Source organism: Macadamia integrifolia, unplaced genomic scaffold (genome assembly GCF_013358625.1).
Source record: "Macadamia integrifolia cultivar HAES 741 unplaced genomic scaffold, SCU_Mint_v3 scaffold2773, whole genome shotgun sequence".
NCBI lineage: Eukaryota > Viridiplantae > Streptophyta > Magnoliopsida > Proteales > Proteaceae > Macadamia > Macadamia integrifolia.
The window spans coordinates 6,974-30,964 of NW_024868953.1; the positions used below are offsets into that span (position 1 = coordinate 6,974).

General features: G+C 37.2%; 1 protein-coding gene across 2 annotated transcripts in view; it reads left to right on the forward strand.

Moving 5' to 3' along the window:
• Positions 1-5,017: 5,017 nt before the first annotated feature.
• LOC122067233 (phosphoglucan phosphatase DSP4, amyloplastic) overlaps positions 5,018-23,991 on the forward strand; it is a 29,855-nt gene continuing 10,881 nt past the window's right edge. The window contains exons 1-12 of one of the 2 annotated variants that reach the window (XM_042631070.1): positions 5,018-5,113; positions 5,273-5,348; positions 5,442-5,486; positions 5,900-6,002; positions 6,544-6,620; positions 6,696-6,772; positions 6,970-7,050; positions 8,486-8,618; positions 12,328-12,387; positions 18,247-18,303; positions 18,488-18,583; positions 19,149-19,205. In XM_042631070.1, coding sequence (XP_042487004.1) covers positions 5,346-5,348; positions 5,442-5,486; positions 5,900-6,002; positions 6,544-6,620; positions 6,696-6,772; positions 6,970-7,050; positions 8,486-8,618; positions 12,328-12,387; positions 18,247-18,303; positions 18,488-18,583; positions 19,149-19,205 — 789 coding nt within the window. In that variant the 5' untranslated portion in view covers positions 5,018-5,113; positions 5,273-5,345. Of the gene's footprint in view, positions 5,169-5,272; positions 5,349-5,441; positions 5,487-5,899; positions 6,003-6,543; positions 6,621-6,695; positions 6,773-6,969; positions 7,051-8,485; positions 8,619-12,327; positions 12,388-18,246; positions 18,304-18,487; positions 18,584-19,148; positions 19,206-23,991 lie in introns of both variants that reach the window. The other variant, XM_042631069.1, reaches the window with a different exon arrangement.

Sequence of the window (23,991 nt, forward strand, 5' to 3'; positions counted from 1 at the left end):
TACTAAAAAGCTCTTTTGAGCATCTACTGTAGAAAGATCTGACTTAGGCATCGGAGAGTACCCCATCGGGTCAGCCCAACTCTCTCCTGTCCTCTTCTGTGCATGTCGCCTGGACCATCAGGAACTGCAAGGAAGATCACCCAGTCAATTTTTACCGCATCACAACCTATATTATGACAGTTAAGAGAGAGGGAGAGAGGAGTTGTTTCCATGGCCATATGTTGACAGATGAGAGCTAGAGGAGGAGCCAAAGGAGCTTGAGGTTCCAAAACCTTAGAAGTCAAGTCTTATATATAACTAGTTTAGTTCGATGATGGGAATGGCACATCTTCCTATGTATAACTAGGGAATATTAAGGGCAACTTGTTCGAAACGACGGATCTATGCTAATACCGTATTGATATCTTAATGATTTTGAAGGTGACTCTACTTGATTGGATACTGTGCCATCAAGTTTTGCCTCGTTTTTATCAAAAAAAAAGTTCTATCTCTTGCAAATTGGAATCGGGAGAGTATGAGTTTTTAGTATCCGTCAAATAAACCGAATAATTCTTATTAGGGGCAATCGTGGATATTTTATTTAAGGGATAGTAGATCTTTTTATCAAAATCGAAAACGTTCAATTACAATTATTAATTAGAGCTAGGAAATAGAAATAAAATATAGTAACTTAGGTCCAAAGAAAATACATCTGTTACATATTGACATTGACTCTTTGTTTATGAGATCCGGAACGATGGATCTATGCTAATACTGTATTGATATCTTAATGATTTTGAAAGTGACTGTACTTGATTCGATGTGCACTAAAACCATGTCATAAATGTTCTGCCTCTTTTTTTTTATCAAAAAAAAAAAAGTTCTATCTCTCTATAGTATGAAATCTGTTAGTGTACATGTCTTGTATTTCGTCACGGTTTAATTCAGGGAGTATTGGTGCAGGCACCTCAACAAGCAGGGCGACGATCCCGCTAGTCGGTTAGCAGGCTGTGGGGGTTGCAAGAGGCCAGTTTTGTACTTTCCAGATTAGAGTTTTTCACTATATATTTGAAGCGAGTGTTTCTTTCTCTGTAATGCAAGAAATACCGAAAGGTGTGAGGATGAATGTTGTAACCCTATGCTCCATAGATAGTAAAGCAGGATCTCATCTCATCGAGAATGTAGGCAATCTTGCTGAACCTCGTAAATCTATGTACATTGTTTGTTCTTGTTTTTTCATTATCTTCTGCATCGTTTTAGGGTTGCCTTCCTACAAAGTCGATACCCTTGTATCCTTGATACACACTAGAATAGGAGTGTCAATCCGAAGCTTGCACTGGTTGGACCGATCGGGCCTAATCATTTAAAGATTGGTCCAACATGCACCGATTATTAAATGTGTCCGATGGGCGTTCGACTGGCCTGATCCTTTTACAAATCAGACATGGCCCGACATGTTTAGCTAACCATTTATATGTGTATATTATTTTATTTTATTTATTTTTTATAGAATAGGGTATATATTATCAATTTTTAAATGTAATTAAATATAATATTTTTTTCTAAATTGTTGATCATGTAATAAAATATATTAAAACTTTTTTAAATCTATGACAATTAGAGACCATTTAAGGCTCGTTTGACATTTTATTGGTACATTACCCAATTTAAGGCCTGATTATAGTCAGCCCAATTAGGAGAAGCTCAAAACCCGACCAAGACCAATTCATGTCTTAAAGAGGCAGGTCACAGTGCAAGGGTATAGACCTGCCTGGCTCGGCTCGACCTGACCAAGACCGACCCAACTTATCGATTGACACCTCTACACTTCATATCATCCAAACCCCTTGGATCAAGGGATTTTCCATTGACTTGTGGGTGAAGGAAAACTGCTCCAATTCTATTTAATGCATTTTGTCTTTTTAGAAACGGACTTCAGACATTTCTAAAGAAGGTTTCATTATTAACATGTTTACTTTAATTGTGGATAATGTATTTGACTTCAAAGCGTTGTGCGCATGCTAAAACTTTTCAAGGACCGCCTCATGGTGCCCATGTTGAGAAATATGGTTGCCCCCTACAGATGTACTACTAAACCAAAATTCAGGTTATCTGCTCCAAACAATGATAGAGTGGTTTATAAATATTTTTGCAATGGACTTTATTTTACCAAGGATGATGAAAACATCAACTCCCAAACATGAGATCTAATAATCTTTTGTTAGAAGGGAACCATAGGGCAGTTTATATTAGGCCCAATCCATTGTGGTAGCATAAATTAAGGTGTCGAAATCAAATCGAAATTGTTTACTAAATTGAATCCAACCATTTAAGTTGGAATCGATAAAACATTTAATAAATGGTTTAATTCTGATTTTCAAGTAAAACCAGTTATTATATGAATTGGCTCGATATTGAACTATTACATAAATGATTTGAAATTAATCATGTAAAAAACTATTAAATCAAATAAGAGTTGAACCGTTTAATGTAACAACCTATTATCTCTTCCTTCCATCTTCGTCTCGTTTCTTTGAGTTTCAAAGTCACAAAACTTATACTCCAAAAAAAAAAAAAGTTCACAAAACTGCGATCAAAACCATTTAAGAATCATATAGAAAATAAACCCCTCAAATCGGTTATAAAACTGTGACAAAAAAAATCATTTAAAACCATAAAATCAAAGTTGATTAATAAAAGATTTTGATTTAAAAAACTAAAACAATTTAACAATAATTCCATTTTAATTTCTACCTATTATATTCTACATCAATATTCCACTGTTTAACACTCTTACGGTAAACTGTAGCATGGTATGATACAAGGGCTGAGAGTGTCAAGATTGAAAGTATATTACATTGGAAAAAAGGATTACGTGGGAGAGTGGCCCTGTATGCTAGACATATGTTTTTTTTTTTCTTTTTTCTTTTTTTTTTTTGGGGGGGGGGGTGTGGGGGAGAGTTGGAGGATGACCACCCCATCCTTAGGAAATGGAAAATGATATTTTGTAGATGTTTTTTTGCATGCTCCCATTGGCCATTGCCCATATGCAGAAACTACACTTTCCCATATTTTTTTCTGATAATATAGATAAAATTAAATAACAAACTACCCGATATAATAGGTTTTATAGAGTACATTAGCATCTTTAATGAGACAATACCTAATCATTGCCTTGTATGCAATAAATTTAACCAAAAAGATTAAGTTGTCACCTTTTATCCAAAAACGTAGGGTTAAATAAAAAAAAGCTCCGCATCCAGATATATATATTTTTTTCCTTCCATCAGCCGTTGAAGCTCTTCATCATAGCTCCAAATCCAGTACACCTCCCATCCTTCCTCTCTTGCTTTTATTACCCTATGAAAAAGTCCCTCGCTACTAATTCAACACCTTTCGTTATCACAGATAATTAACATAAAGTATTATATAATTACCTTTAATTATAGGACAGTTGTCCATCATGTTTTTGGTTCGATCCGAAATTCCCGTAATAATAAGGACCTTCAACTGTAAATCAAGATGGTTCGGGTCTACAAGTTGCCCACCTAATTTGTATAATTGCTCGGTCCCATTCTTGTTAGTAAGAGAGTGATCAATTCCCTTTTAACGGAGATTGATTAATCCATCAACTTATTGCGTGCACATCTTATAATATCTTCTCCAAATTTTCCCTTTTAAGAAAACCCAAAAATCTCTTTCCATCGCCACGTGACGATGAGCGTCTCTCTTGTGCTTTCTACCATATCTCATTTGGAGAATATTCAGTCTTCAGTTCACTTTCGCTGAGGGGGGCATAATGAAAGATATAATTAGTTTCGACTAACTAAGACCGTCCATGTCGAATCCATCTCAATCACGGTCTATAGTGGGACCCCACCAGATGACTAAAATTATCACCAGTCGTTTTCCCCCCCTCTCTCTCTCTTTCTATCTCAGCTGCCCATGGCCCCCGGTTTGTTTGATTGAAATAAATTGAATCTTCGGTTCTGATTTCTAAAGTTAGAAGTTCTTTTTTGGTTTGATTCAGTTTTGGTTTATTTTTGTTAAATGCAGTTTTGGTTTATAATTACAATCGTTGAATCAAATCAAATTATCTATTTTCAAACCGAATAGGAATCGAGTAAAATCATATTCTTTCCATCAATGTGGATGATAATTCTATTCTCTTTTACTGTTTAAGTGATAAAAGTTGGTGTATACACCTAGTATATGACCTATACTTAATATAAAAGCGAAACAAATCGAGGTGATTCGATTTTGATTTTTAAATGTGTTCTTATTTTCGATTTGATTTTGAATTCTACATTTGAATTGAACCAAATTGATTTACATAGGCCCTGGTAAGGATGTCAAATCAGAACCGAAATCGAAAGCCAAATCCAATTTCTGACCGAATAATTTGAACCAAATCAAACCGATTATAATATGATTACATGCTGGATTTGAAATGAGTGTTTATAATTCGGTCCAATCCGAATCTGGATCTATGTCAAAAACTGACAGTTCTAACCAAAACCGAATCGAATAACTTGATGTAACTTTTTCCCTTTTTTTTTTCAAAACTAAACACTTGACGCAACTTAAATAGAAATATGACGTAATTAATCACTTAAATTGTCTTATAGAATTATAGTTATAGTCTAAGTTTAAAATCTTCTTTTCTTGGGAAAGACTAACACCCTAATGAATAAACATTTATATTTTGTCTTCTGCATAGCAGAATCGAATTAAAAATTAGATACTGAAACCAAATAAGAACCAAATACAAAACTCGAATAGGAACTAAAATTGTATCAGAACTAGACAGGTTCATTACAAGTACCGATTTTCAGAATCGAGATAGAATCTGATCTGATTCTGAATCACAATAACATTCCTTGAAACCAAAACTAAAATCGGACCAAATCCCTGGTTATGGACTCATTGACACCCTTGGGCCGTGGTGCATGTAACTAGACACATAATTTTCGTCTTACGGTTAGGAAAGGAATGGCATTTTGGAGAATCTCGTCAAAGTCGAATCCCTTTTTAAGCACCATCTTAGATTTATATATAGAGGGAGAAGAAGTCAACAAACGGAGATCAACACTTCGGAAGCTCTGCTTTTCTGTTCAGTTCACTGATAATCCAGGTATTTTTTTTTTGTTCCATCTGATTGAGATGAATTGCCTGCAAAATCTGCCAAGGTTAATGACTTCACCTTTTTCTTGTAATTTGTTTTTTTGATTCAATTTTTCTTCTTTATTCTCTAGAATCAGATCTAAAATGGGAATATTTGCTTTGGTTTCAGATCCTCTGCTCTGCCTTCAAATGGCCTTAAAAGCCATCCAAGAAAGCCTTTGAGACATAGCTTTGTTCGTCTAATGGTATGCGTTGTTCGAACATTTCTTGTTGTGAGCTTTTGTGTTAATTTTGTTTTCTGTATCTGACTTGTAATGAATTCTTTCGATTTAATGCAGGATAAGCTGAATATTAGTAATCTTCGTCAGAGTTCCTCTATAAATGTAATTGATAGATTCTTCGAACGCTCAACTAGAATGCTTCTTAAAACTTTTCTGATTTTTTGTTGATTCCTTATGAATCACGAATTCGTTTCCAGTTAGCTGAATAATTACTTATTTTTTTTTTTGTAGATATCTAGGGATTGAGGAACGTGGAATATTCATATAATTGTCTTGTTTATATTGATTTATCCATATCCTGAACTAATTTATTGAATTATGTTTCTTGTGGTCATTCTACATCTTCGGAATTGTTTCCCTCTTAAATGAATATTGTACTCAGCTGAACCACTAACCCTGGATGCCTTTTAAGTATCCATGATGTAGTTAGGTTATTTTACTGGTGTTTAGTGGTTATATGTGTTTCTTTTGTTGGGCATAGTTTCGCATTTCACTGAGCTAACTGTTTGCTCCAGGTAACTTCTGGGCGCTCTTCCAGCACCGAGATGAGCGACTCTGGAGTAGAAGAAGAAAAGTCTGAGATATATAGTAATAATATGACCCAAGCGATGGGTGCTGGTAAGTTCAATTACCCTCTAAGTTGGAAGTAAGTATTACATATAGTTAATCTGAAGAGTCGAAATGGCCGGCTGCTCATTTGATTAGGACCACCAAAAACTGTGATAATAATAACAATAATAGTTAGGGGAATGATCATGTTCATAATGACAATGATAATAACTTCCATAGCTCTACTAATTTTGACTTACATCGGATTGTGGATTTCTTCCCAATTTCGGCGCTATAAAAGTCTTTCCACTCCAAGAAAATGACTAAGAATTTTTTGTTATTTTAATTTTTACCCCTATCTGTAAAACAGCCTGACATGTGGGTGTTCTGAATCATTGAGCATGTAAACTATTTTTGGAGCACAGGCCTCTGCATTGAGCTGAAATGTTTACTGCCAAAAGATACTAAGCTTTCTCAGTTAATTATCAAATCTAAAATCCATTTCAATTAAATAAAGCCTTCTCAAAATTATCCCCTTTCTAACCGATTTCAATATTTTTGGTGCATGTATTTCCAGCTAACCGTTCTTTTCTTATTAACTGGAACACAGTGTTGACCTACAGGCATGAACTAGGAATGAACTACAACTTCATCCGCCCAGACTTAATTGTGGGGTCCTGCCTGCAGGTGATTCTCACAATTACTTCTAAATTTATTTATCCATTTTAAAATAATTGTCTGACTCCAGATTCTCTGATGCAGTCTCCTGAAGATGTTGACAAGCTTCGGAAAATTGGGGTTAAAACCATATTTTGCTTACAACAAGATTCAGACCTTGAGTATCCCAAATTGGCTTTAAGGATCCAATTAAATTTCTGAAAAGAGTTTGCTTTAGTTCTTCCTTTGGTCCATAAATCATGTGCATGACTATTTTCTGCTACATGTAGCTGTTATTTGTTCAATCTGGTTTTAATTTTGAAAATACTAAACTAAGAAAACCCATACTTTTGGAGGTTTCCTTAACTAGTGTTTCTAGATATTTTGGCGTCGATATTTCTGCCATCCAACAATACGCAAAACAGTTTGACGATATTCAGCACTTGCGTGCTAGAATACGGTAAGCTTATGCCAAAGTAGATATCAGTTTTTGACAATATTTGGTTGTGGAATCTTGAGTTACTATATTTGGAAGGATGCTTTATTTTAGGTCTACTATTAAGTAAAACTGAAAGCCTGTTTGAAATTCCTTAAAATTTTGAAGTTGCTGGCTTCAATATATTTATACAAGTCATACATAATTATGAAAACATTTACTTACATCTGTAATTTTTGGGATTGAAAAATAACCATTTTTTTTTTATTTTTTTTATTTTTATTTTTTATGGTTTAGCCATTGCATAGAAGCTGAGAGAATAATAAACCGGTAATGAAGTTAATTTAAAATTCACAAACAAAGTTATGTTAGGTTATGACTAAACTTATAGATGATTTAGGCTGGCCCCTGAACCATTCCTGCAACCTGTCCTGTAAACCACTCCTCACTTGGGCTCAAGAATTTAAGGATTGGCATCCCTTGTTTGGACTAGCTGGAATGGAATGGAATTGACCAAGATGACCTGAGTTAGTTTCAGCTAGGGACCAAATCACAGTTAACTTTAGTTAAGGATCATCAAGGATTGTCTGAATTTGTTCAAACTTCAAACTCTTAATGCTAACAGAACTTTATGAGACGAAAACGAAGAATAAAGACTGGTGGTGGACAATAAAATTTTTTCGCTCTTGTTTTACAGCTGTTCTTTATTGCTTTTTGGATCTACAACTGTAAAGTTTGTATGTGTGCATTGTGCAATGTCGTCCTCGACAAAAAGCTTTCTCTTCACCCTAGAATATAGTTTGACTATTCTATTTCTGTGTAAGATGCTTATTGTCCTTGGTACCCTAAATATGGTGAACCATGATATGCTACTCAAAATATGGGAATGTACAAAAGTAGAAAATGTCTAATGATGATGGGATCTGGCCGTGGTGCTGAAGTTAAAATTAGGACTGAAGAGCTATTGATTGGATGAGAGGCTTTTACTCTAGCCTATGTTCAAATTCTATAATGATTAGAGGAACAGACTGATACAATTGACCAAGTCCTTACTAAGGACAAGTTGTGTTCTTTTATTTATAAATGTTCCATGCTGAGTCTCCCGCATGGGGGTCTCAATACTGCTAGAATATATACATCTCCTTGAGTTTTTTTCTTATCTTTTATCCAATGTTCCCCATTTACTGTAGCTTTTGCATATTATCCAGGGAGGCTGCTCATTATTGATGAACTCTCTTGCCCTCTCATCTCTGAACCATATAATGTTAGTAAAATTTATTAAATTGTCTGCAGTTGAATAGTGATTCTCACATACTAATAATTATTTATATTCAGTAAATTAAGCATATAGGCTTCTATAATTGTTCACATCTATGGTGATACCAATGTCCCCAACATTCTATAGAATCTATTTGTTTTACACCCCACTTGATCCTGAATCTAATTTGACATGCATCAGGGACTTCGATGCATTTGATTTGCGACTGAGGCTTCCAGCTGTGGTGAGTAAATTGTACAAGGCCATAAATCGCAATGGAGGGGTGACTTACATACACTGTACCGCTGGGCTCGGAAGGGCTCCTGCTACAGCGGTAAGCAATTCAGATTGGTTTCTGAAGTACAAGTTAATTTCGACACAACCATTTATTCTAGACCTTGGAAATGCCATAATCTTAACTGAGTTGTATAGGTGACAAATAATTTTTCCATTCATCCATGCCTCCTGTAGATATAATATAATTTGTAGTTGGTTTTATGACTAATTATGATGCACTGCATTATTTAAATACAAATAATAATAATAATTATTATTATTACTTTTTTTTTTGGTGAGACCCTGAGTCTATCTTCCTTCAACTAGCCAATTTTGATCTCTGTTCTGTATAATAAGATCACCAGAATTGTTGTGTGACTTGGATTGTTATGCTTTATTTTTTTTTTCTCCCCTCCTGATTGAATCAGACTTTCATTTTCTGCCATGCAAATGATGTAGGATGATTTACAACCTTGCGTTTGTGGGTAATGGGGATGCGAGCAACAATTCTGCCTTCAAAATTAAGGTGGTTTGCAAATTTTGGATATAATAACAACACCCTTTAGCAATTAGGGTTGAAAAATGAATTCAAATATGGTCTGGATAGGGTCCTTTTGAGAGGTACACAAAAGTAAAAGAGGAATCTAAAAGAAAGTTTTCCAAGAAAGATCAATAGTAGAAGAATACTCCAAGAACTAATAAGTACTAACCGAGAATTTGAATAGAAGCAAAAGCAGAAACTTTGGAGTTTGTTTCAACGGTCAAGAGAGGAATGTAATAGCGTAAAAAATGCAAGAAAACTTTACTACAAAGAAGGAAAAATGATATCCCACAGGAACCCACATTTTCCATTCAATATTCAAAAACTTGCCTCTACAACTACTATAGACCCAGTTTCTAAACTTAATGTAATCCGTAATCCTAATTTCGAAGTAAACTGAGAAACCTAATATGACGCCCATTCTAACTTTTTAGAAACTCCATTTATTGCTTTATGCCTTTCAAAAAAAAAAAATAAAAAAAGAAAAGAAAAAAAAGAAACTCAAAGATTAAATTCCATGAGAACCTGAAAGCTTGTGAGTAAATTAGTCATTACTTCCCAAAGTAGTATAGGCTTGCAAGACTTTGTCTTGTAGACAGATAACTGGGTAACCTTTCAACACACAAGATTTTGAACTTCTAAAATAACCCAAAGACAAAAATAGCCCATATGATGACTTAAATCTCAAAATGGATAGTGAGAGTTAACCTCTCTGGCATCAAGGCACTAGTTTGTTATTTGTTGGGGTTGGGGGAGATGTTTTGGATTTATTTTGGTAAGGTATGGCAATAATATGTCTATTAAACTTAATAATAAAGCCATACAATCTACGTCTGAACATATCAGCTGCCTGCTGCTTCTAGTTACGGCCTTACGGGGCTGATCATGTCAGATTGTCAGTTATCTCATTTGACCCGATAGCAAGCTCAATACCAGTGTCATCATATCCAGGGAAAAATTCAGCTACTTGGACCAATCATGAGAATTCTGTATGCAGTTAAATGACCCGCGAGGCCATAGTTCTTTAAAAGTTAACAGTATTACCATATCCAGACAAAAATTCAGCTACTTAGACCAATCATGAGAATACTGCATGCAGTTAAATATTTCGCAAGGCCATGGGTCATTAAAAGTCAACAGCTCAATTACGTTCTAGAAATCCAGCAACACAAGAAACTTCCTAATGCATCTTATATGTGTCCCCTGTGTCCATCGTACAGCCCCTTGAGGTTCATGCTTTAGTGCAGATGTATGCTCTGTTCCCGCTGCAATAGCTGCCTAAACTTCCATTATGGTTTCTCAAAACATCACATCCAGGACGTGTATCTGAGAAGGAAATAAAAGATTGGATGCAGACCATTAACACGAGAAGATCAGTGGAGCATTGAAATGAACTGCAGTACCCCATAAAGCAAGTGCCTCCCGATTACCCTATTTTTTATGATTGAATGATCCCAGTTGAGAACCTTGGGCCTGTCTCTTGAACAATTATCCTTGCTACTGATAGGAATATGAGCCCTACTTCCTTCCATTCTTCTCAGACTTGATGGAGAACCGTTAGGGAAGAAAGGGAAATCAGAGTAGAGAGGGGGAAAAGGAGAATCACACTCAACACATTCATTCAATAATCAAAATCACTCTCTCAATCTTCAATCGATTACAGCCAATATATAGGAAAATAGGAACATGAAATTAGAAACTTAATTGAAATGGAAACTGGCCTAAACTAGGAAACAACTATAAAAAGGAAACCAAAGCAAGGAAGTAAATCCTACTCCTACGTTCAAGTCTGGAAAATAAAAGCATGAAATAAAATACTAAGCAAACTACTAATTTTATTTTCAACCCTTGTTGGACCAAAACCCTGGGCTGGACCGGTTCTTCTTGGCTCTTGGCTTCCAAAGCCGGTCATGCTGGTCCAACCAAGAAAGGGCAGCCGTATCTGCATCAAGACTGCACATGACATATCATATAGTAGGAATGATGTTTCTTCGCAGCACTACTCAGAGCACTGCATAGAAAATTGGAGGAAACTCGTGAAAGCTCCTAATCTCATCTAAGCAGCTCAACCTGTAATACCTATACTTTCTTGGATATGTGCCATATCTCATTTCGAGGTTTGACGCTGGGTTTCAACCCCGGATTTTGTTTCGTCCAAGCCTGAAACCTAGACAACTTGGAGATTTCGGTCAGTTTCAACCAAAACGTTGAACCGTGCTTCCGCTTGAGTGAGAACATTTGAACAAGAAGTGATCATTGATTATCTTTGTGGACTAGACAAAGGATACGTCTTATAGTACATAATAGAACTCTATTACATCAATAATCCTGATTAAGCGAAGACCAATTTTCTCCCATCTAAGCAGTGAATGAGTGCCTCAGTATGAAATCCTAATCCTAAATCACAGAACTCCATAGAACCGTGGAGAGGTTCTATAGTACATTCAAAAGGTAGACTTGAGGAAAATTCACTGTCGCAGCTTCCAGACAAACTGATCCTGCTGATCTCAATCAACTTGAACAACAGAGGGACCCTATCCCAAGCTCAGCTTAGTTGCTTGAAGTTGGGAGAGGTTCCATCCCAAGGTAATTTTTTCCTGAGATTTGTGTGATGATGCTAGCTAGTCTCCAGGATCAAGCCTTGTAGCAGAAGCCCAGACTATAATTTATTTCTTTATTACACTTAAATAAAAACTGAGGAAAAAAATAAAAATTATGTTTACTAGAATACCCCCAGAAATGGAGAGTCCTGGTTTTTCTGAAGCAGTTATTGAAATAAAGCTTGTTTAAATATTCCAACGGAATTTCCAGATGCTAGTCACCACAGGAGAAAGGGAGAAAGACAATGCCAAAACATGTGACCATATTAGACCCCCAAAAGTCTCTGAATGGGAACATCAGAAAGGAAACATGCTTGGTAATGGTAAGGGGGTCCTAAATTTTCTTAAAAAGAAATTATTGCATTGCTTTTCCCTGATAAGCTCCAACATGGTAGCATGAAGGCCAATTTCCAAAGATTTCAGTCATGACCACCAAAAATATTCCCCATGTTCTTGTTTCTCTGCATTGAAAGCTTTAATTTCAGCTTGAATGGAAAGGGAAAACTCATAATTGATTGCCCGCACGCTTGCATCAAATAGTATGCTTATAAATTTCTTTCATATGAATTGAAATCATTTTTTTATTTTATTTTCAGAATTGTGCTCATTTATCTTATGATGTGCAGTTGGCATACATGTTCTGGGTTCAAGGATATAAACTTAGTGAAGGACACAGTTTGCTACTGGTAACTCTATCATTTCTTGTCATAGCAAATGCGATATAAATTAGTCCATTTCTTGTTCTGGTTGAACTATTGCTGGATGCTTGTAAGGATAGCTTTATTGTACCCATAGTTGTGATGGAGTCTAGGACATAGTTCAGAAACTCGTAATGGTATGCCATTTTGATCAGACCAAAACTAGCAAAAACTGAAATGAAACACTGTATTATTTGGCAGGCCGTTTCAGTGGGAAAATGGCCATATTGGGCTCTAATTCTTCAGGGAAACCTTGTTTTAGCCTATATAAACATATGTAAACTTTCATATTGTAAGAAAAGTCACACATGGCAGTAAACGTAACCCTATTGTTTACCATATGTAATATTGCCTATTCTACAGATTATTTTAGTACTAGAAGACATAATAGGAAGATGCAACAAGTAAATTATGCACCATGAATGAAGTAATATAAAAAAGGAGCAACCCAGTGCACAAGGCTCCCACTGCTGCAGGGTCTGGGAGGGGCAAGTGTATGCAACCTTACTCCATGTTTCACAGAAGAGACTGTTTTCAAGTTTAGAAACCGCAACCAGCAAGTTGTAATTAACCGTTGTGCCAAAGCTCACCCACTAATGAAGAAGCATAATATTTCATAATTAATTATGAAATAGTACAAACTACAAGGTACAGTTAACAAAGAAACTGAAGTCCCAAGTCTCTCATGTCCCAACACTGCAATACCATTTGCTAATACGAACTATGACGTGCTAAATGGAATCCACTCATGGTTCGATGGAGCCAACATGCATTTTCCTTTTGACTCCATGAAAAATGCATGCCAGGTCATAGTGTGCTAGAATGAATGCCTATAGTTTTCCACATCATGTTGTAGGAAACTAAAAAAAGACTAGGTGCTTTTCCCTTCTCCAGGCGAAACCACCGAAAACGAAGAGGTATGACCAGAACCCACGAAATATGTTATTTAAGTAAAAGGGTTTGTGTAGCTTCGCTGAAATGATACGAGACAGACCAAACTTTTGGTGAATTACCGGAATTTGTATAGTTTTATATTTCACCTCCTGTTTCGTTTTAGTACTGTTGAAATTAGCCAAATTTTGGCAACATTAAAACTATGGAGGCATAAAAACTTATGAGCCATTAAAATTAGCCAAATTTTGGTTAACCAGGCTGTTTAACAAGATCAGATCTTGAACATGGAAAAGATGCCGGATGAGTGGAGAAGAAGTGTTTTCGTCCCAACCTACAAAAATAAAGGCGATATCCAGAGCTACAACAACTATGGAGGCATAAAACTTGTTACAATTCTAGAGACTGTAGCTAAACCAGAAAACCAGAAACAAGAAGAAAAAGAGGAAGAAAAGAGAAGAGAAGAGAAGAGAAGAGGAAGAAGATGAAGTAACCAGAGGAAGTCTCAAGAATGGAGAGCAACCTGAGATTAATTCTTTGTGAATGTAATCTCAGGTTCTCTTATTGTATATATAACATTAGGTCAAGAAGAAAGACAAAAGAGCCCCCACTTACATGAAGGACAAACCCAAAAATACCCAAACAAACAAGACAAGGACATTTCTGTCCCTGTCGTAGGCCCTGATTAGCGCTATTCCTTGTTTGGGAATAGCACTAAATCCAACAAAACTTATGAGCTATGCTATGAAACTTTGGGTGAAGGTAATTGAGATTCGCATAAGAAGAGAAACCAATATCTCAGGGAACCAATTCGGTAACATGCTTGGGAGATCCACCTCTTTAGAAGGCTTATGGTGATGGAGGGCCGGTAGGACAGGGAAGAAATCCCTGAGTTGGGTCTCAGAGTTGCAGGGGAGAGGGAGAAGTAGCACTAAGAAGGGGGGAAGAAGGAGATTCGCACACACACACGCCCGTAGGCTTCACAAATACTCATTTTATATTTTCTTCAATCTCTCTCTAATACTTAGGTTACATGCCTTTATATAATAAACTCAAATTAAAACTTGCCTAATAAAAATCTAAGACTGAAATAGCAACTTCTAATTTTCTTCCTAAATTATAATTAATGAAATTAGAAACAAAATAAAACTTAAATTGGTAACTCCTTAATTGACTGTTAACTACCCAAATTAAAAGATTGCAAATAATCCCCACATAAAATAAAATCCTAAAGATCCTAATGAATCCAAAAATCCAATAGGACCCGGTTCATCTCGATTGAGATTGCCTGAAGTGTCAACCCGATTCAGAAGCATCGATTCTGCATCATATGAAAAAATCCAGAACCTACAAGAGGGATCTTCATATGGTCTATGTCGACCTTGAAAAGGCCTATGACAGGGTCCCCAGAGATTTAATCTGGCAGGTTTTAGAGAAGAAAGGAGTGTCAAGTAAATACGTGGATATAAGTAAAGACATGTATGGTGATGTGGTGACCAGTGTGAGATCAGTGAGAGGCCAGGGTACTCAATTCCCAATTACTATCGGACTACATCAAGGATCCGCATTGAGCCCCTACCTATTTACTCTTATTATGGATGATTTAACCAGGGATATTCAGGGAGAGATCCTGTGGTGTACGCTTTTTGCAGATGATATTGTTCTGTTCGATAAAACTGTGGTAGAAATTAACGAGAAGTTGGAACTATTGAGATATACTTTGGAATTGAGAGGTCTTAAGACAAGTAGAAGGACGACGGAATATATAATGTGTAACTTTAGTTGATTGAGGATCGATGGCGAGGGAGTGAAAATTGAAGGGAGAGAGATCTCGCGAAGTGACTGCTTCAGATATTTGGGCTTTACCTTAAACAAGGAAGGTGAGATAGATGATGATTTTTCCCATAGAATTAAAGTCGGATGGATGAAATGGAGATGGGCATCTGGAGTGTTATGTGATCGATGGATTCCTCTAAAGCTTAAGGGAAAATTCTATAGGACTGTTATAAGACTAGCTATGATGTATGGTGCAGAATGTTGGGCAGTCAAGAAGCGTAATGTATATAAGTTGAATGTGGCAGAGATGAGGATGTTGAGATGGATGTGTAGCAAAACCTTGAGAGATGGAATAAGAAATGAACAGGTTAGAACCGATCTAGGGATTGCCCCAATTCAAAATAAGCTCAGAAAATGTCGGTTACGGTGGTTTGGGCATGTACAAAGGAGGCCTTTGGATGCCCCAGTATGGAGGAGTGACCAGATGCAGATGGATGGAGCTAAAAGGTCTAGGTGCAGGCCAAAAGTGACCATTGATGAGTTGGTAAGAAGAGACATGCAAAAGTTAAGTCTTCACTCAAGTATGGTATTGAACAGAGCTACTTGGAAGGCAATGACCCGGGTTGCCGATGCGTGAGTGGGATGTCGAAATTTTTTTTTTCCCTTGGATCCATGTAGCCGACCCCATTCAGTTGGGATAAGGTTGAGTTGTGTTGTTGTTGTTGTAAAACTATGGTCTAGGTGCCCCTCTAGGCGACCAAGGCATCTGGATACCTTGACAGCTATGATTGTACCTCTTATACAAGGTGGTTTTCTTAAAATATTAATCCACTGAATGTACAAGTAGAGATCTGGTTGATGTAGAGGACATATCTGTCATTTACTTTAAAGACAGGGATAAGAAGAATAATAAGAAGAGAAAAATTAAGAAAATATATAAGCTCAAGTTGGGAAAACAGAGTGCTGCTGAGGTGACCTAGTTCTACCCCACCTTGACAGCACTCTGTTTTCCCAACTCAAGCTTCTCCATTTTCTTTCAGTATTTCCATGCAATGTATGGGATGCTTGTGATGCCTAGTTGTTGTCCCAACAATTCCCCACATTTTTGGCCATTTTCTCTCCTGGATACCATCCAGTATGGGAAAAACAGCCATCCGGGAGACCCAGGACGCCTGACGTATAATAGACCATCCTTTAAAAACTTTTTTTTTTAACATTATTTTTCTTATTTTTTTCCTTATCACTGTGTTGAGCAAATGCTTTTGATTAAAAATATTAGTCAAGAAGCATCAGAAATACATAAAAGGTAAATGTGAACTAGGGAAATACCATTCATCTAATCTGTTTGGTCTTATGGTTACACAAATGTATTTTAATCGAGCTTAATGAATAAAAATGACTTAAATCACAGGTAACACAGAACCTTTTAGGTTATATAAAAACTCTTAGATGTTGGCTGAAGCACTTGGTAGCTTTTTGTGTTCCACCCCTCCTCCCCCCCCCCCCCCCCGAGAGGGGCGTTCTCAGATCTAAACCGATCCAGGAATGTTCCAATTTCGTGTACTGCATTTTTCCAGGACATGGTCAAACAATTCCCAATTCCAGTTCCAAGTATTTTCAGGACTTTGATCTGTACCTTTCTTGGTCGTCAAAGTGAGGAAGCAGGAGCTTATTCTTCTGTTTGCAGCATAGTTGTCAAGGCGTCCAGGCACCTTCAGGGTAATGCCTCACCTTACTGGATGTAGGTAAGGCAACCCCCTTGGTCACCTGGGGGTTGCCTAGGTGTCGACTTGGATGCATTGGTCTGCCTAGGTGGCTGGGCCGGTGCCTTATGCTGTTTTGTGTTTTTGTATTTTTTTTTTAATATAATATAGATTCTTTTTCTAACCCTTTTATTTGATAGTGTACAGGATTACAATGCTTGATGTACATGTAATCATTGAATCATAAACCTTGGTATACTGTTGAATCGGGTTATACTGTTATAGTTTATTGCTAATGCTCTGCTAGGATCAATTCTGTTCCTATGTGACATATCAACTATCATTGAAACTGGTGGTTTTTACTATTAGTTTGTTGTGATCAATCGGTTAGTCTTAGAATGGATATTGATTTATATGTAACTGCTGGTTTCTTTAATTGGCTGTTAATTTAATTGTGATATTTATGATATGTTTGTACTAGATACATGGGATTTTCCCGCCGGGGGGGGGGGGGGACACTAGGGCGCCTATGCACCCCTGACCCCTCCACTGCCTTGGGTCACCTTGGCACCTTGAAAACTATGGTTCATACTTCGTAGAAGATACGGCTTCAGAAATCTTGATTTTTTTGTGTAGGAGGGATGTGAGAATGTTAGTTTTTTGGGTAATACACATGCACTCAACTATTGGCTTCAATTTCTCCATTGAACCTGCTAACTTTTTCCGGATCTTGGTTGTCATATATAAGCCATATCAATCTACTTATTTCTGGTTTTCAAGTATGTGTTCTGGACCTCTTTTGATAATTAAATAAAGGACAGACCGCACCTGCATTGTGCAGCAAGAGTGTAACTTCAGATGGGACCATCTGTCAGATTTGTTTTATTTTTTATTTTTTGGGTGTGGGGTGGGGAAGATTCTGGAAGTGCCAAGTTGAAATAGTGGGCGGGAAAAGAACACCTTGACAGTGAATGCTGTTACATGCTTGACCCTTAAAGGCAACAAAGAGGAGGCAAATGCAGTCATGATGTTTAGCTTTTATATTGTATTCTCTTTCTGATGCTCTGGTTTAAAATACATAGATATATGAACATAAACACAGGTCATTAAATGGGTCAAACCCAAGAGACCTAACCACCCTAATGCAGCCCAAACTGACTCGATTGCTAGGGCCTGAGAACTGCAAATGTGCTTGGGCTTGACTTTGTTATTCAAAATGTCATGTTGGTTTGATTTTTTACTTTTCCTTTACTACACTTTGGGTTGTGTTCTTCAATTTGTTGCTTTCCCAGTCCACCCAGTTTGCCGCCTTATTTTGCGACAATTAATATATTTTATAATTATCTGTCTTCATAGTTGGGCCAACAATTTTAATGCTTACTGACTTAGGATAAACAATCTTGTAATGGGAGTTGATTGATTTAGAAAACATGAGCTCCAAGATGTTTCTGAAGCAGTTGTGTTTCTTTCATGTCAGAGTAAACGTCCATGCTTCCCAAAGCTTGATGCCATAAAGAGTGCAACTGCTGATATTGTGAGTCAATACCCCTCATTTTTATTGTTAGCAAGTTTATAACTTTATATCATCTACTCTTGCACCATACTTTAGCAATGATGAGACTGAAGATTTTTCCCCTGATGTTAATCTTTTATTTCCTATCCTTCCAAATGCTTTGAGAATTGTGACTGAAGTCACTAAATTATGTGATTATGTGTAGCTTACAGGCCTCGCCAAGAAGCATGTCACGTTGATGTGGGAAGGTAACAATTGCTCCTCAGTGGAAATCTCTGGACTTGATATTGGCTGGGGCCAGGTAAGGAATTCTTATAACAGTGAAAATATGAGGTGCTTCTCTTGATATTCTGAGTGTTGATTGGTGGCCTAGCTTCTAATTTCTATACCTGATCATTGGAGCGAGTAGGATATGTAGGATGATGATTGTGTAAAGTGTATTTTGTTTTTCCTTGTAAATATCGATGCCGCTCAATATTTCCGGTGATCATTTGAAAGCCTATTACTTATAAAAAGGCACCCTCCTCCAGAAAAGAAGAAAGATATGAAAGAAAGAAATGTAAGAGTCCAATTGGCTGACTTCAGAATATACAAGAGCATTTGAGTTTCTTATGGTTTTGGTGTCATGAATTCTCTGTTCTGGTTTGGCCTTTTGCCATTGAAACAAAGTTCAATATTTGGCCTCAGAATTTGGTTTTTGATCAGACTATGGAGATCTGGGAGGAACTAGAATGAAGGGTTTCTACCAAAGGCGGGAAAAATAAAAAGAATATCAGATTGTTTCTATATTTCCTTGGAACTTTTGGTAATGATTTCATGATTCCTTTATGATTCATTTGTTCATTCTCCTCTTTTTGTATTTGCAGCGAATCCCATTGAAGTTCAATGAGAAAGGACAGTGGATTCTTGAGAGGGAATTGCCTGTAAGTAAAATTATTATGCTAAGCCTTCATTTCTCTGTTGCTGTGTTCAGATTCCTTTTCACTTTTCTCTTTGTTTTTTTTTTGTGTATAAGTAGTATGAATTGTATAGAAGAAAGAAAGAACGAATATACATAAAATGGCAGCCCCTAAACCCGCACTTTAGACATGCCTAATGGAGAGACACGGACCCCTAACCCAATGGGGGAACCCCCCCATATACAATGCAATAAGCAATCAGCATCAAAGGGAGAAACAGATTACATCATATAATAAACAGTGTTCTCCCTTCACCTTTCACAAGAACAAGCAGGCCAGGGGGCGAATTCCATGGGATGGAGGACCATCTCAGTCACACCTGTAGGGAGAGAAGCTATGTATTCCAATGGCTGGTTTACTTCCCTCTAAACATGAATGAACTCTGTACGTACTAATGATGTCACCAGAATCAGAATACTACTCTTCAAAGCTTGAGCACTCCAAGGGCAAACAATTTTCCCAGTTAAAAGGTCTACAACGAGCATAGAATCAGGCCGAATTGAAACATGAGCCTGATGTAGATACACATTATGGAAGGAAATATGAGAGGAAGAAGGGTCCAGTCTTAGTCCACCTGAGTGGCTAGGGTCCAGCCAAGAAGCCAGCCGAACCCCTACTTGGTCCACCTGAGTGGCAAAGTACAAATAAGGTTCAATTGGGCCCATCGGCTAGGGGAATAATTAGTAGTTGTTTTTAATTAATTAGTGGGCCATTGGGCCCATCGAGTTGAGTAAGTGGTATGTCGAGTCCAAATTGTCTTAGGACTTTGTTTTCCACATAGGTTTCTTATTCATAGTCCAATTTTGAATTCCTAGTTGTAGCAGGAGTGTCTAGTCCTATTGGGAAACTAGCTCCTAGTTGAAGTAGGAGTGTCTAGTCCTATTGGGAAACTAGCTCCTAGTAGTAGTTTGATTGCTATTTTTCCCTCTATAAATAGAGAAGCCTATGTACTCATAATTTCATATTTGAATAAAGAATAATTGCGGTCAACTGCTTAGAACAGCCGGGATAGCTGTGGGTGAGAAGCTTGGGCCGAGATGGCCGCTCCTCCCCCACTTTTCCCTTTGTTTCTTCTTATCTTAAGCTGTCTATTTTATCCTAAAGTTACTGCTGTTGAAGTATACGACTGTTGTGAGTATTCAGAAGTTCAGATCTGTCCAAGTTACAAACCAGAATTGATTCTCTGCAATTATTTCTCCTAGGTCAGAAAATCAAGAAAGCTTGTAAATTCACAACCAGCCGTCAGAATCCTCTCAACTTTGGGGATTTTTGTACCCTCCCTTGGGACTATCTACGCGCAAGAGTGCAACTCAATCGGACCCTTACAGACCTGGCTGCACTTCTCTCTCCAGCTCTATAGCAGGTCTTTCTCTCTCCTATCGAGTTGGGTTTTGGGCTGGTTTTGCTCCTGCATTGGTATGGTATCCTTGGGGGTTTATTTAATGGTCTTATTTCTTTGTTTCCTGCTCCTATTTGTATTGTTTGGGGTTATAAATTGCTGGGGTAGTTTCTTGTAATCTACTCCTGCATTAAGTGGTATTAGAGCTATGGCTCAGACAGAAGAACCCCAACCCACCCTTCAAGATGTGATGAAAGCAATCCAAGCCTTGTCTACGAGGTTGGATGGACATGACCAACAGTTGGTTGACCTAAAAGAGAGCACTGTTGCCCACTCTAACACCTAACCAACTGTTGCCCAAACTAATGTTTAACCTGTTAATTGTATTGGTAATGTTCCCAGAAGAGTCACTATACAACTTAGAAGAAATGCCCTAGTTCAGAATGATGAGTATGACAATCAGCTTTATCAGCCTGACGATACGTACAAGGTCAAGTTAGAATTGAAAGAGTACAATGGGAGGTACGATCCCCTCTACTACCAAGACTGGGTAACTTCCTTTGATGACTACTTCCGGTGGTACCGTATGCCTGAAGAAAGGAAAGTCCAATTAGTTGTCTCTAAGTTAACTGGTGGAGCTAAGGACTAGTGGAGGAATGAAGAGAATAGGCTGATCCGCAGTCTGAAATAACCTAGAGGGGGGGTGAATAGGTTATACTAGTGAAAATTTTAATTCTTTTCGATGTATAGGTCACAATCGCACAACACAAGATTTATAGTAGTTCGACTCAATCTGAGTCTAGTCCACTCCCTACAAGAATCCTCTTGTAAGGTATTCCACTAGTTCTCCCTTTCAGTACGGTAAGTAGGGAAGAAAACCTTTACAATCTTTTTATGGATAAGAGTATCCTTATAAATCCCCTTTACAGGCAGAGAGGCACATTTACAATCTCCTTTGCAGGTAGAGAGGCACCTTACAATCTCTTTTAAGGTAGAGAGGCACCTTACACTCTTTTAAGGATAAGAGGATCCTTACAATCTCTTAAGGATGAGAGGGTCCTTACACAAGCCTAAGTATAGTCTAGAATTAATGTAAAATAGAAAATGGAGAAGTGGAATAAAAGAGGATTACCTCCGGTGTGGTGCAAATGAAATATAGGATTACCTCCGGTGTGGTGCAAATGAAATATACAATGATGATATAATGGATGCACCTTTTGAAGTCTTCTTGATGCTTGTAATATAAATGCCAAGATGTAGATGAAGACTTGTAGATGGTCTTGAGTTCCTCTTGAATGTAAAATGAAGAATTTGAACTCAAGAGATGGTGTAGACCAATCCTCACTTCTAATGCTCAAATAATACTTCTCCAAAGTTGAGATTAATTGTTAATTAATGAGTAGCATTAGAGGTATTTATAGGTGAGCTTAGGAGAACATTTTAGGTAGTAAATCTCACTTAAACGGTCATATTCTGGGTCCACCGGTCGACCGCCAAGAGCCGTTGAGGCAAAATATAGCCGTTGGGACACTTCCAGGCAGTCACCGGTCGATCGAGATTTTTTGCCGGTCAACCGGCTATGGTCTCGAACGGTTCCGGTCTACCGGGGCTTCCATCCGGTCGACCGCCAACATGATAGACTCTGTTTTGACATAATGCTGTCATACTGACTAGTTGTCAGTGTTTTGATCATAACTTTTTGGTCCAACCTCGGATTAACTTGAAATCAGTTGCGTTGGAATCGTGACTCAATTTCCTGCAACTTCTATGAAGGTTTCATCTCTTTATACGGAATCTAATATTACCCAAAATGCCCTTGAGTCAGGTTAATGTGGTTTTCACAGAATTTCACTAGAACACGTTTTTCCTAATATGTTCCTCACCACTTAGAGACTTTCCATACTTGGTCAAGGTATGCTCTATGGTCATTCTAGTATGATGCAATGCACATGCATGTGGTGAGTGCATATATATATATGTGGAAGTTACAAATTACATTAAAAATGACCAAACAAATTACATTAAAAATGACCAATCTATCCTAGTGGTCTTCTTCTTCACTTGAACCTTCCACTCTTTGGCACTTCATCTTCTTTTCTCCTTGTTTGCAATTCCATGTCTTTAAGCTTCATGTCTTGACATCTTGAAGCTTGAATTCTTCTGATACCTTCTTCAAGTATTGATACCAACTTCTTGATACTCCTCATTTGATGACTTCAATCTTCATTTCTTCCTTTCATTCATCAAATTTGATCTTCGATATGAAGTCTCTACAAAACAATACTTGAAGGAAAATTATGAAATACCTTTATATGTTTGTTATCATCAAAACCAACTATAGGTGTGTGGCATATCCCTAACAATCCTCCCTTTTTGATGATGACAAACAGATGATTCTCAAATAAAATAAATAATCAATTATCAATAAATTGGAGAATTATTTCACAATTTCTCCCCCTTTGTCAACAGCAAAATGTGGGGTATTAAAAATCTCTATATTGTCTTTTCCCTGTTTTAACCTTAACAAGGAGTGTGGGCAAAATAGCCCCCCCAAGGGTATGCTTAAGAGGAAAAAAATTAAGCATGTAGTCAAGACTAAGACATGCTCCCCCTAAGCATATGCATCATGTAAAAATGCATTCAAATAATGAGTATTAAGGTGAAGCTCCCCCTAAAAATATGCAATAGATGTCAATGAAGCTAACATACATTCAAACAAGATAGACCATTAAAAATTCTAAGATGGTTGATGATGCCAATCATTGCCAATTTTGACAAACATTCTAGTGTTTCAAATTTTCCAACAAATATATCTATCAGAGAACCTTTTGGAGAAAGATATTTCATCCCTTCTCTAATGATACCAAAACAACCATCAATGCATCATCCATCTTTTACTTTGGCTCTTTAAGCCAATAGAATCAAGCATATATTGGTCCCCGTAATCTCATGGGTCCATCCATGTTACAATCAAAATATCCATTCGGTTTCCAAACCCTTTTGGGTGTGTGAGGTCTAAATGGTGTGTATGCTCTTTGTGAATCATATATTTCATAATGTGCAGGTGGCCTGTAAGATTTAAAATCTCTTTGAGTCTTATATGGTCTATAAAGTGGATAAGACCTTTGTGGTGCATATGATTGTTGTGGAGTATGTGACCTATGAGGTGTTTGTGGCCAATAGGGAGTATGTGGTCTAAAATCCCTTTGAGATTTGAAATTCCTTTGAGGTCTATCATGCCTCTTGGAGGGAGTGTAATAATATGCATAATGGATGTTATTCCTTTTTGGAACTTGCCTTTAGTCATAATGGGGATTTCTTCTCTTTGGAGAAATTACATTTTCTTTTTCTTTCCCTTGAGGTGAGGTTCCACCTTCATAGCCAAGTCCTTCTGTCTTGAGGACTTTTGCA